This window comes from Bactrocera tryoni, chromosome 3 (assembly GCF_016617805.1).
Source record: "Bactrocera tryoni isolate S06 chromosome 3, CSIRO_BtryS06_freeze2, whole genome shotgun sequence".
Taxonomy (NCBI): Eukaryota; Metazoa; Arthropoda; class Insecta; order Diptera; family Tephritidae; genus Bactrocera; species Bactrocera tryoni.
In genome coordinates, this window is record NC_052501.1 from 61885450 (window position 1) to 61900413 (window position 14964).

At 36.6% G+C, this 14964-nt stretch overlaps 1 protein-coding gene across 1 annotated transcript in view; it reads right to left on the reverse strand.

Moving 5' to 3' along the window:
- LOC120770723 (skin secretory protein xP2-like) overlaps nt 1-13658 on the reverse strand; it is a 19851-nt gene extending 6193 nt beyond the window's left edge. The window contains exons 1-2 of the mRNA XM_040098303.1: nt 13614-13658; nt 7288-7923 (exon numbers count right to left, since the gene is read on the reverse strand). Of these exons, the coding sequence (XP_039954237.1) occupies nt 7288-7923; nt 13614-13658 (681 nt within the window). The remainder of the gene's footprint in view (nt 1-7287; nt 7924-13613) is intronic.
- Nucleotides 13659-14964: the final 1306 nt, after the last annotated feature.

Consider the following 14964-nt stretch of genomic DNA (forward strand, 5'->3'; position numbering starts at 1 on the left):
TATATGTAAAGTATGAGCTCGCGAACGAGGTGAGTTACTACTTAATTATTAATTATTATGTTAAATAGGCGCTTCTTGAGCCTTCAGTGCTCAGTGTAGTGTTTGTCTCGCGAGAGGTTGATTACACTTTTAAATCTAGTTAGGTTGTAATCAGCCATTACCAAAATTGCCTGACGCATGCTTGTACGTTGTTTCGAATACTTTTCTCTTCCCCCTCCTTGCGGAGCTGTTCATTTATGACATGGGAGCCGCCCCCAATGCTGGGTTCCGGTCCTACCATCCTAAAAAAAAACAGACGGGTGCAATTGGTTGCAAACTGATAGGCGATGAAGCCATTCTATGTGCTCCTGCACCAATAGCAATGTAATCTGATAAGCTTAGATCGCTTTAAGTGCCCGCTTGACTATCGCTGAGTATGATATAGATTCATTCCGATAGTTAGTTTTTTCTCAACGTACCGACTTATAGACTTTTGCCTGTAAAATGCTCGAAAATCGTCTTATAGGTATTAACATTTTGGTTCGTTGCCCTGCGACACTTGCGCCAATGCCTTCCGGCGTTTTCCGGTTCAGTGTACGCCATAATTGTACTATCCCTTTAACAATAGGTCAGAAGTAGTGTTACTCCATTCAACCTTACTGCCGTTGGCATTCTGAAACATCTTTGTAAAGTTTACCCTGCTCACCCAGTTTACTCTTAGGTAATGCTGCCCTTCGGGAAAAGAGCCACTGATATTTCATCACTTAAGGCCCTGATTTGCTGGAACGAGTTTAACTTTTCTCTATCATTCCCTTCTGCTATCATTTGAAGAACGATGCGCAGACACGTACACAGTAATCTCAGAGAGAAGCAATATATACCAAATGTACAGAGTCTGATTATAAATCATGCCAGAACTTAGAACTATTTCCTTGTAAAACGGTAGAAGTCGTATGACCGATTAAATCCAGGACAAAACTGAGAACTTGATTATTTATTAAGTCAAGGGCTTAGTATTACCATACTTTTTATAATAACTTCTCTTCTGCTCGAAGTGCGATCGATTTTATGAATAATTTTAAACTCGACTGCAGTCGAGACATAAACCAATAGATAACCGTTTTTTAGTAAAGCTCGAAACCAACTTTTCTATTGAGGTCGTAACGTTCCAAAAAACCCACCACCACTTTAAATTGATCACGTTTTCATGGTGCATAGTTAGCTCTAACCCACCCTGAACCCCAAAAAATGTATATGTGATTAGAATCATAATTAGCTGCCATCCGACTCATTACCACGCCAAATTTTTCACGCCCAACGAAAAAGGACACAAGTTCGCTAATCAGCTCAGGGTTAGAGTACAGGTCGGATAACGGTAAAATAAGGGCAGCGTCAAATTAGCTGTGCAAACTGACCAAGTGAAGTGAGTGGTTATTGGACAATCATGCATTTGGTTTTCCAACTCATTGACTCGATAACAGCGAAGAGCGGCGGAGGACGCTGCAGGTTGATGGAAAATTTATTGCTGTGGCTTAAATGTTCAAATTCGTTGCACTTGTAATTTTAATTGCCTGTCAAATTTTTCACACCTCCGCTACACCGCGTCACTCACAAAAACACATGAAAAAATATATGCTTGCCAACATTTAGGCGCATTACCCGCAGCTGGCGAAAAACGAATTTGACACGCCCACATATTCGCTGAATATCAACAACAATGACAAAAACAGTATAACAACAATAAAAGGCGCTTTAAAAACGTCATAACGCGCCGGCAGTAGCGCGACATACCTTCTCCACCCTCACGTCTGCCACAATTTTAATTCATTTAATTGAGCTGCCAATATTTGACCAGAATGTAATTAACAAAGCGCCTTTTCGCCGTGTGGTGTAGTGCGGTGTTCGCTGTATTGACAGTTATTGTGCGCGTATTTATATTTATCTTTGCAGTTTCGTATTTATATTCTTCGCTGTTTACCAACACTGGCCAAGCGCGTTCGCGAATTCGTTGCTGCGCCTAGTTAGTTCCCCGCCTCTGCGGCTAATATTCGCAATTGGTTTCAGCTTATTTGCTTAATTGGCGGCGATTTAAATTTTCTCTGCGGTTTTCTATCCATTTATTGTTGTTTGATTTTCAAAAACTTCTAAATAAGTCCGAATTTGAAATGCATTGTTTGCGCTATTTGTGGTTGAAAACAACTGAGCTGCAACTTTATACAGTAATACACACTTCGTATCATATTTTGACACAATAATTTATAATATTTCTTTAAAAATTTATTTATCTAACATATATTTTTTATTAAAATATTTATTATAAATATTTTCCACCAAAACCTACAATTGGCAACTCGGCAACATTCCTCAAAATAATTTCGAAAATTTTTATGACTTTACAACTTTACCATAAAATATTGACTTTTCTTTGCCTCATCATATCTGTATCTCCGAATGAAGGAGTCCGAACAAGGACACGCCAAAATTTTCTATTCCTTCAACTACATTTTTGAAACCTTGGATCATTGCGCCACGGATGTTACTCTTGGCTCGAAGAGGGATATGTGGATCGGGAAGAGTTGCGGGAGAAGAGGCTCATTGAGCTTTCTCACAGGTGGGTGAAAGGTTGGAATGGGAGATTTTTCAAAGCTGTTAAGGTGGCGGTAGATTTACTGCTACAAAGTGCAGCCTCTTTCAGGGAGGTGAGCATTCACTCAAATCGGAAGGCCGCAATATTAGCGCTGATCTCGCTTACAGTGCGCTCAAACCTAATCAAGGAGTGCCTTTTCTCACTACAAATCGAGTTCTCAGATTCGTTTGGAATCGCAGACAATTATAGCTAGGACAGCCAAACTTTCCCCGTTCACATTGGAATGAGACCGAGTTGGATCTCCATTGGCATCTTTCGTTCTAGTACTGGATCAAAAGGCCTCGTGTATAAGATCCTTTTGACTTAAAGTAAAATACAGGAGATCTTTTGAACTACTTATCCATAGCAAAGTACATCTTGCCGCCATCTTGACCTTCTTACTGAACGCTGTCTAATAGGCATTCATGCGATAAAGCTAAAAGTTTTATCTGACACAAGATGCCCAAAATGGGGGAGGTTGAAGTGGAAACACTTTTATAGGTACTTTTCCTCCATTGTCCAGCCTTTTAAGACTGAGGCTTCTCGCTAGTCTTACCTTCGACAAACCAGGAGACATAACCGAAACTTATATTAGCTGCCTCTAAAAAATTGTGACGGGATCAAAGCGCTTTGTTGCTTTGTAACGGCGTCATGATCTATTATATAGGAATTAGGTAACACAACGCACCGGCGTTCTAGGCTGTGCAAGTGAAATGCCTGCTGTGATCGGCTGAACTTAACGAAACCTAACCTAGCATCTATCTCTCAATTGATACCATTATTATAATTTTATTAGATCTTAGAAGAGATCTTGTCTGAGACCTTACGAATGTTTTTACTTAAATTAATTTCTCTTAATTTGATGTAAAATTATTAACATTTTCAGAATTAGAATTCAAAATTGTTATCTTTTCAAATTATAAAGAAAAATCCAGTCAACATATCCTTCATAACTCAGTTGTTCAAACTCTCCTCTTTGCTTAGGGATTCCTGCACTGTCTTGAGTTTAGCGAGTTACTGCTACATCACTGCAAGAGAACGACAATTTTTCAGAAGGCGTTCTAAATATACCTGAGTTACACAACTTTTTCCTTTACCTATTGATTTCGTGCCGACTGTTCTGTAGACAATCTCTTAATACAGCAAGCCCGCACTTTTCAAAAACCAGAAATCGTTGGACAAAGGCGCTGCAATTGTTCAATGGTTAGTACTTACTACCGACAAATGGTCCCCGAGTTTTTAGGTCGCGACGTAGATACCAATAAAGTTTGTGTTAAAAACAGTTCATTAGGACAGAGCAGAATGTCCCAAAGTGAGTAAAAGCTTTTTTTTGCTATGATACCCTCATAGTTGCCGAATCAAGTCAAGCTCAAGGCCATGATGGCCATGAGACCAAAAAAAATTGTGTATCGGTATATTATGTTCGACGCGAATTGTGTAACAACATAAATATACATAATTGATCATGATCGAGTTTGCTATATCCGAATGTCCGTATGTCTGTATTTCAGTTTTTGAGATATCGACCAGAAATTCTCCGAATGTCTACTTTTCTATAAGAAGCTGTTCCTTTATCAGGCTTGCGATATCGCGCTGCTGTAGTATGTAGCTGGCATACAAGCTGAATCAAATTATTGTATGGAAAGCTTTTTCAATTGAAGAGATATCTTCACCAAATTTGACAAGGAATATTTTTCAAGGCAACGGTGCAATCTCTGAATCGAAATTATTCATATCAGATCACTATAGCATATAGCTGTCATATAAAGTAAACGATCGGAATCAATTTCTTTAAGGAATATTTTGTATTCAGTACTACCGAGGTTAACGTTTTTTTCTTGTCTTTAGAATTACTTTAAATTCAAAAAGCAAATATGGAGTAAAATGTCATTGAATTTTTTGGTTATCGTGAACACTTTCTTTAAATAACCGGATAATCAAGCTAACTTGCACCTAACCAAAATCTGTTAAATACCTATATTACGCAATAAGCAAATCTTTTCAATTATTTTACTTAAATTCCAGTCAAAGAAAATTGGAAGTTGTTCGGGAAACATGAACAGCTACATTACATAATTTCTGAAATTGCAAATCTTTCGAAAGAAACGCGGTAGGTGGTAGTAACTAGCATATTTGCGCCTAAATGTATGCTTATGCCGCCATTTCTGCCGACTCCAACACACATACACACAAAATGGCCGCTACTTTAGCTAAGTACATTGTACAAATGCCTGTCTGTCTAACTCCACGTGCTGTGCTTTTGTGTGTGCGTTGGTGCATGCGTGTCTGATTATATGCTCTTGTGCCTAAATGTATGCGTCCAGCTCGTACATTTATCACAGAATTTATCGACTGGAATGAGCTTTGATGATGTGGAAATTTTTTCTCGTTAAATTCAAACTTTTCTACCACCGCATAACGGTACAATTGTAAGTAGTAACGGGGCGCGAGACGGCAACAGGCAGGTAACAGTAATATTTACTTCCTCACAGAGCTTTAACGGTGTTTACACACTTATAGTTGTAAGTGTATTGCTGAACTTAAAGGCCGCACTCGTCGTGGCATGCAACTTGTCTTAGCGCAGCGGCTTGCTAGACACTTGCAGGAGTTATGCTTGCCACCAATGGCATGTGGCATGAACCACCGCTGTGATTTGTGTGCTGCCCGGCTAGTTTTCATATGTTTGTATGTGACTTTTAGTAGAGTTCTCTTAAAAATTTACAAGCAAACGCCATTTCTACCATCGCTCTGCAATCGATTGCATTCGATTCAATCGCTGAGCTGCTGTGCGCGGTTGGTGGCAGCTTGCAACATGCCCGCGAAGTACTCGCAGCGTTGCATTTAATGAGATTATGGCTTTCAAAAAAAATTAAATATTTATTTCTAACCAGAGCAAAGAGTGAAGTAAATATTGCAGGATTTTATTCGAGGTAAAGTTGAAATTCGATTCTTGAGCCGTGCAAAGCGGCAAGCTTAAGATGCTTAATTCAAGACTTCCCAGGGGCGGATTAAAAATGAATTAAAGGGTTTTGCATATTTTTAATCTCACAACACAAAGCTAACGGCTGCAAATATTTCTAGATAATTTATTTTAAATAAGCCACTAGAGATGGGTTCCTTCTCACTATTTATAGAAATTTATAATTATATCATATTTTTGTTGAAACCTTACATTTTCTCAGTTTCACTTTTCAGTCAAATTTAAAGATCTCCCGAACGGAATTTGCTTTGTAGCGCTCCAAATTGAATTTGACTTCACAATACGAGTACGAGGTAAGAAGAAGGCGAAGCCATGTTCAAACAATAGTATTTCTAATTGACTTCGCATGCCAGCCTTTCAACAATGTTAATACTCAGAATATCGTGGAATGCCATAGGTGTATTTTGTAAAGCCCCACATATTGTGTTAAAAGCCGCAGTTGTTTTTGTAACGTCAAAAACATTCCGCAAATAATTCTGTAAAATGTGTAGTGCAGAGTTGATCAGCGTTTTCATTTTGGTTGCGCGGACTCAACTCAACTCAAGCCGTGAGAATAGACTTTTGGCATTTTTGGCACCCTAGCAGATTAGTTTTTCTCAGCCCCTTCCATTAAACATAGACCTTTCATAAAAAATTATAACTGGAACTATGGTTTCGTAGAGGCCATCAACTGCTTTTAGTGGGAGGTAAAAAATTTAGGACTTTTCCTCTCCTTCACTGATATATGACCTTCATAAAAGCCCTTATCAGCTGTTTCATTAAATTAATTCGTATTGCGAGTTTTATATTTAGATTTTTTCTTTACTATAAGGGCTACATCACAAGTATCATTTCGAATCATTTGGAGGTCAGGCAACTATCGCTTTCGAAATTGTCAGGTAGGTATTTTACTACCGTATTCAAAGTGAAGAGAAAGATCAGTACCTGGAGTGGTAATTCCATTTACCTTAGGTTCAGAAGTTATATACGTATATCTTTTTGATATCCAAGTGGAATAGTGAAAATGGAGATAAGTATCTAGGCGAATTTGTGATATGTTCAAGGTGCTTTATCGAGAATTAAAATACTTAGTAGTGTAGTGCGCAAAAAATGGAGCTCCAGAACTTCACAATACTCACAACTCATTGTAGCTACCAACTGGAGTTAATAGCCGAAAGGCTTCAGTGCATAAGACTTGACAAATTCTGAGCAATCAAAATATGGTCTTTCACTTGGTCTTGGAGCTGAGTTGTAGAATGCAACAGAGATTTCTCTGCAAAATAAAGCTTAGCATCTAAGTCTTCAGACTATCATCGCTGTTAAAAACCCAAATATCAGTAGCTATTCTAAGAGGACTAGGTTTCTCACTATAAAAGTATATGTTCAGACTTTGTGAATCCTTCAACCTCCAAAAATCGGGATTGTAGGTTTCAATTAGCACCCTAAAGAATGCCTTGAAGGTAGTACGAGTAGTACGAGTGTATCTATTTCTACGAGTTTTATTGACGAATATTCTGCTAGAATGAAGGAAGCGAGGGGTCCATTGGCGATACAGGAAAGAACTTATGGAAGATTAATAATGAAATAAAATTCAATGTTTTCTAATAAAACTAGAATTTTTCTTTATTCGTTAGGTGTGTTTTTTGTATTTCTGGATAGAATTATCATCATCAATCCAAATAAAACAAAATTAATAACGGCGTCTGTAAACGCGACGGCGGACAGTCTTGTAACGGTAACCATCTTCGGCGTGATGTTCGATTTGCTCAGTGGGAGCAATTGGGGCAGGGGCAACATATTGCACTGGTGCTGGAGCTGGAGCAGGAGCTGGAGCTGGAATGTATACTGGAGATGGAACATGAACTGGAGCGGGAGCTGGAGCTGGGGCTGGGACATGTACTGGAGCTGGAGCTGGGGCATGGAATTGCACTGGAGCTGGGGCTGGAACATGAACTGGAGCTGGGGCAGGGGCTGGGACTGAGACTGGTGCTGGTGCTGGAGCTGGGAGGTAAACTTGAGCTGGGACTTGCACTGGAGCTGGAGCTGGGGCTGGGACATGTACTGGAGCTGGAGCTGGAGCTGGGGCATGGAAATGAACTGGAGCTGGAGCTGGAATATGGACTGGAGCTGGAGCTGGAGCTTGGACATGTACTGGAGCTGGAGCTGGAGCTGGTACATGAACTGGAGCTGGTGCTGGTGCTGGTGGCACATAGGTGCGATCAGGTTGGGCAACTGGTGCAGGGGCTGGTGCTGGGACATTGAATGACACGGGTGCGGGTTCTTGGTAGCTGTAGCCCAACTCAGAGACATCAGCACTGGCGCAAGCCAGGATGGCGGCAAAAGCGACGAGGAAGAATTTCTGTTAACAATAGAGAGAGAAGGTGTTAGACATATTATTTAGAAAGATAATGAGATTGAGCCTGTCTTCAAAATTTAGGTAAAATATATGAAAATGCATCGAAGATCTCCTGTTTCCATTTTTTTCACAATCTAATTCAGTAAAAATTTCAGAGTCGCGGCAATTTTGAATACATCCTAAATTTAGCTTTTTCTTATTATTGGCTTAAACGAAGGGATACATTGTTTTTTTTTGTTTCGAGTAATTCGATATTTATGTTTAGTCTTTTTAAGTACATACATATACAGATGTTAAATTTAAACTATAACTTCTGTAAAACATTTCCAAGTTCCAAAAAAAATTCGGAGTATTTCGGAATAAGCAATTTTTGTCTGTTAAATGTTTTTAGCTTTAAAATTTTGTATTTGCTTAAATTAAGCTCAAATATTTTTTCGGAGTAATTCGGAGTTTTAAAATTTTTATTTAACTACATTTTTATTGTGCTTGGAAAATTGTCTAATGACTATTAAAAAAATTACAGCAATATACACAAATTCTGCATTTTTCGGAATTACAGAAATTAAAAATTCCAAAAACTTTGAAAGTATTCAAAACTTGTAATAACTTTTTTACATTAAAATTTACAATTACTTCACAAATTAGTTATAACTACGCATAATTTTTCTGCACAGTGTGTTTAATACACTTTTCTATTGCTTCATTACTTTTTTATTCTACTTTCACTTCATTTTTTCACTATTATTTCAAAGAAAACTTTTATTACTATTTTATTATTTCGTTACAAAATTTATTTACCATTTTGTAATATGTTCAGCTAACTCCGTTCACGGTATGCAAGCGTTTGATAACCACAACGCCAAGTACAAGACTTTTATAGTCCCTACCACGCACACCTAGCCTATTTTTGACCGTTCTCTTTACTCCAATCATTAGCCTAAGGTGCGGAATATTATTTTTCGATCAAGAAATTTTCGAAAGTAAACCAGTTTGAAGGTCTAATATTACAAATATAATAACTACAATAAAATCGACACTATTTTATGGAACCGGTATTGCCTAAACTCTCCATAAGAAAAGCTAAATTTAAGTTAGAATTTAAATAAAAAACAAAGATTTTACAATAAAAGATAAGAATTTATAATGAACTTAAAACTGTATAGGAAAAATACGCGCAAACATAAAACATAAAAATAAAATTCCCAAAACTTTGTAAAAAAAACTATAAAAACCCAAACATAGACGATGATAAATTGACCACTTAACGCTCTAAAGTTACTAGTATAAACGTAAACGTCTAAAACACACAGCAGTGGCTAAAAATAGTGACCCAAAACGTAGCTTCAGCATCAACTACAAATTAAAATTCACAAAAATTAACCAAGCTTCTTCTACACGCAGTTCATTCAACTGCCCGCGCAGGTAGCAGCGCCCTTACAACGCAAGCTGACTTAAGCTTTGCTTAACTTTAGTTAACTTTTCGTTTTCTCCCGCAAGCTGAGCTAAAAAAATAATTAATTTTGGTTAGAATTTTTAACAGATATTTATTTAAGTTTATGTTAATTTTCACAAAAAAACGTCCAGCTGGAGATTTTATAGTCTATGTAAATTACATAATGGAATTAATGCGACAAATTAGCATAGTTCCATTCAGCGTCAGTTATGATAATTTCTTCTGTTCTTCTCCGCCAATAACTATTATTACATGGTTTGCTAAATCACTTTGTTTATTTGTGAAATGCCATTTTCAAAATCCGCCCCGGCGTCACTAAATATCTGGAAAACACGCTGCTACTCGGCCTTGGCCTCTAAATCACAAGCAAAATTGACAATTAAGTAGTCAAAGTGATTTGTAATATATCATCGATTTATTTGCACGTTATTTTTTCTCATAATATTTACTTCCAAGAACTTCGACAAATAACAGTAAAGTGAAAACGAGTCTTAAAATAAGGTTATTACTATTTTTTTCCAATATTTCTTTATTTATTGAATTTGCTGCATTTTTTTAAAGCCTAACAATAAGTTATAAACCCTTAAATCTATTTAAAAACCAGACAAGTTCAAACAAGTGATTGAACTGTTTTGATGACACGTTGCTCTGTGGTACGCATACATATCTATTCTTTTTAGGCGTGTTTGAACGCTGGAATGTCCCAAAGCATTAGCCAATGGGTTTGGATGATTTCGAAGTTTAGATGTATATTTCATTATATGTAGTGTCCTCTATTTCTTTCCATTCCATAGGAATACCAAGATCTTTATGGATATTGATATGAATAGGAGGTGCTGCTGTTTGCTGTTCACTCTTCAATTCCATCTGGAAAAGTCGATGTTCCGCATGCAAACTTCATAGAACTTTATCTTATATACCGCCTCAATCGGACATATCTGTATGTATAGGATGCATCTTCTTTAATAAATAATGTTTTCTCCATGGCCAAAAATACTGATTCCATGATTTTTTTGGGAGATTTCAAATTACTGTATATCACGTTTACTATGTATTGATGATTACATCGTTCCTGTAAGTACTCGCTTAAGTGATGAAATGTTGGAGTTGGGTCTTATCCAAATTAATTCAATTTGAAACAAGTTTGGTATGTTCTTAGATCTGGTTTACGTTGATAACGCTTGAATATTCGCTGTTGTCCGATGTGATCCTTTGGTTCTGCCAGAGGACTCGTATCATCCTGCTTTGGAAATTAATATCGATATCTTAGCCAACTTAGTTCATAATAATACAAAAAACCTTTGCTCTCGGTTCAACTTTGTGATAGATAATTTTAAAAAGATTAATTAGGAACTTTCTAAAGTAACTTGGCCAGATTACAGTGCCAATATTGAATTTAGTGCTTTCCATTTTAATGAAGCTATTTTAAATTTATTTGAAAAATATGTTCCGAATTGTATTGTTACTCAAAGAATGAGTTCTAATTTATTGTTTTCGAGAGAGTTATGTAAATTAAAAAATAGAAAATGTCGTGCTCTTAAATTAAAAAAACTGGTTTAGTTGGTCACTATTCAACACATTGTAAATTGCGTCGACAATTCGCTGAACTTAACAAAACATGTTATAATAATTATATAAACAAAGTACAAAATAACATTATACGTAATCCAAAATTGTTCCATGGTTTCGTCAACTGAAAAGGTACTATGTCCAGTGACAATCACACAATTTCTAATATGAATGAATTAAATGAAATGCTGAATTCTTTAGGTCCGATTACTCTTCAAAATTTCCAAAACGTTCCGCATCAGCACAATTTATGTCCGATTTCTCTAATTGATGCACCCACCATTTCCGAAGCAGACGTCTTATATCAGTTAAATATCTTAGAACAATCATTTAATTATGGCCCAGATATGATTCCCTCAGGTTTTTTAAAAAATGTGCCAAATATATATACCAACCCTTAATCAAACTATTTAAATAGCGAAAGATGTCAGTTGCAAACAGACTTAAACAACCTAGTTTCTAGGTATTTTAGAAATAATATGCCATCGAACCTTAAAAATGTAAAACGATGTTCTTTTCACAAAGATCTGTAGACCCTACTTCACACGTAATACAAAACTTAAGCTTAGAACAAGTTATGCAGTTTTATTGATCTGGGAGTAACTATGGACCCCAAACTCAATTTTAATCTTCACGCATCTTCCACGGTTTTTAAAGCTAAAGGCGCTCTTAGTTTTGTTAAACGTTGTTCTAAAGAATTTAGAGATCCGCTTACCACAAAAATTCTTTTTACATCTCTGGTGAGGCCTATATTAGAGTATGCTTCTGTGGTTTGGAACCCTAGTTACCAAGTCCATTCGGATAAGTCAGAGTCCGTTCAAAAACAGTTCTTAAATTTTGCCTTAACACATTTTCATTGGGATTCGAAGTTAAATCTTCTCCCTTATACTAACCGTTTAAAACCATAAATCTCCCTACAGTCGCTAGTCGTAGAGAAATGCTTGACATAATATTTCTTGTAAAACTCATGAATGGGTCAATCTGTAGTCCATTTTTCTTACCTGATATTAATTTTAACGTTCCCGCTCGCTCTATCAGGCAGTTTGGACTTTTACTTTTAAATTTTTCTAGAACAAATTTTGAGTTAAGCGAACAATTCCGCCTATGTGTCACATTAAAACAATTATTTTATCTACTCTTAACAAGTAACATTTACGCATGTACCATGGCGAACAAGTGATTGTTCTAAGCATTTTCTATTGGAACCTTTGTATTACTTATATATCAATATTAGTTGCACAGATCGTACCCAACAGTTGAATACCTTCATACGAATCGGTTTTATGATCGCATTATATAAAACCACTTTTTTGTATATGCTAAGTTAAGAGTTTTTATTTAAAAGCCAATTTAAATTTGCATTTGTCTATTATTTAAAGAAGGCTCTAATGTTTTATACAATTCTAAAGGTAGAATGTTTTTAATCTTATATAAAAGGCCTTCATGCCACACCTTATCGAACGGCTAAGCTACGTCTAGAGAGCTCAAAACTTTTTCTTATTTCGTTGGTAATTCTGTTTACTTGTTCTATCGTGCTATTTTTTGCACGAATCGGGTGTGTTGGTATTATATTATTTTCGTGGAGGAAAGGAGACATCTTTGATAGTTATACTTTTTCAAATATTTTAGAAAGATAGTGTAGAAGACTGATTGGTCAAAGAAAGCACCTCTACAGCAATATTTGGTAACTCAATTATCATTTTTGAGGTAATATTATTATTAGGTCCCAGCAACTTTTTTGCATTAAGTTCTTTTATGATTCTATTAATTTCATAAGGTGAAGTCTTAAATGACTCGAGCGACTCGTTAGCGGTTTTGGGCAAGATTGGCAGCTTAAAGATGATCTTTGAACAATTAGGTTGAAATACCTTTTCTAGGTGATTCGCAAAAAATTAGCCCTTGGTCACTTCGAGCACCATTTCCACCCAAGTCTTGTATAGTCATGTTGGCTGTTGCCAACATCTCTTCCGGTATTTATTTTGTACTCAATATTAATGTGGCTACTTACGTATTTTTTTATATTTTAACCAGTTCGTTTGATAAGATGTTAGGCCCACTTTTGGATCAACAAATATGAATTATTCACATAGCTTTATTAGTACAGGAGTGTGATCAGAAAGTAGGTCAGTAAATGTATCAAGAGTTTTGTATATGATTTATCTACATTTCTGATTACAGAAAAATCAATTGAATCTGGTTTTTTTGTTACGATCTCTAGGACAATATGTCGGTTTACCTGGAGATATAATGTCAAGGTTATTGTGTATATTTATAATAGTGTGATACAGCTATCGTCCCTTCTAATTAATTGAGCGTACTATTCGCAACACCATCACCCATTTTGAGATCCAGCATTCATTATTGGATAATATTCGACCAAATAGGCCCCGTTCAGCACGCAATGAAGAAAATATAGCAGCCGTAGCCGTGTACACAAAGATCTTGGAGAGTCAATTCGGCGCCGTTCGCATAAACTCGGACTTATGTATGGATTAGCAAAGGAGCATTATGTATTGAGATCCTAAATTGAAAGCATACAAACTACAGCTTGTGCAAGAACTGAAGCCGCTCAACATCGCTTCGCTCTATGGGCTTCTGAAACGTTCAAAGAAGATCCGACGTTTTCGAGTAATATTCTATTCATCGATGAGGACCATCGAAAAAAACTTACGGTTTGTGAGCTGGTGGAGTCATCGGTCCATATTTCTTCAAACATGACATTCAAACATAAACTTCAATGGTGACCGTTACCATGATATCCAACTATTTTATGCCTGAAATTAAAGCTTGTTATCTTCCCACACATCGCATCAAATACTATTAGGATAAAATATAGTTAAGCCTTAAATATTATTCATATATTGTCATCAGGTATGGTAGCAGCACTGCTATACAAAGCTGGTAAAACATCGACCGTACAAAGGGTTTCAGGCGGTTCGAAGCCGTTGAGAGCTCAAAGTATTTTGTCCCTCGTTATGTCGTAACCTACGCAACAATTAGAAGACATGGGCGTGTGAAAAAAATAGTTTTTAAGAGGAAAGGCGAGTCTTCTTGACCTCACGCCGTAATTTTTTAAGCTTGAAGCGCAAGCAATTATGTTAAGGAACTGGTAGTGACTGGTGTATTACAAGTCCCTGTATAACAATCCCAATTTATTCCGATTACCTGAAACAATCTGACTGTCATTGTATTTTAGGAACATCTTATCCAGTTTTGACTACCCTCTCTTCTAATAATCATGTATCTCACACCAAATTTTACAATATTATACTCATCATAAACACCACTGCTGCCAGCTAATCAACAACAAAGCCGCAACAACCACAATTGCCTACAAATTTGTTGGTTAAATTTGAAGTTTCGCCACAAAACTACTTAAAAGTAATTTTCGGTTGCCAAATCAACGAAGAAAAGTTAAAAGTTGCACTTTGATAGCTTTCGCAATGATTTTCTTAACTAATACAATAAAAACAAACAACAGCAAGAAAAAAGTGGCGTTGATGAAAAGTTGAAGTTGAAGCTTCTGAAATGTTACAACTAAATGAAATTTTCAACAATAACTACTACAACAATAAAATAATACAGTTGTTTAACAGTTAAATCTGTAAATCGCTTGGGAACCATTTTGAAGTGAAATTAAAGTGAAATTGGAGAACGTGGAAGGGGTGGAAATGGTGCGAAGGGTGGATGGTGAAGCCCGAATGTTGTTGTGTTAATAATAAAATCGCGCCAAGGCTAAGTCATCAGCGGCAGACAGGGAAGAATGCGCCAGGTCGGCGAGCGCAAAAAATGAGTAAAAAGTGAAGTGAAAAAGTAAAACCAGGTGGCAATGAAAGTCGGCGCTTTGAAGTGGGGTGTCCATGCGTGCCCCGCGAAGTGAATGCATTCTAATAAAACGAAAAACAAAAGGCAACAAAGCGCCGAAGACATGTTGCTCGGCACTACCAGTGAAATAATAACAAAATTTTATTATCATAAAGGAAAATTATTAATAAAAGCGAAATGAAAATGCCACTGAAATG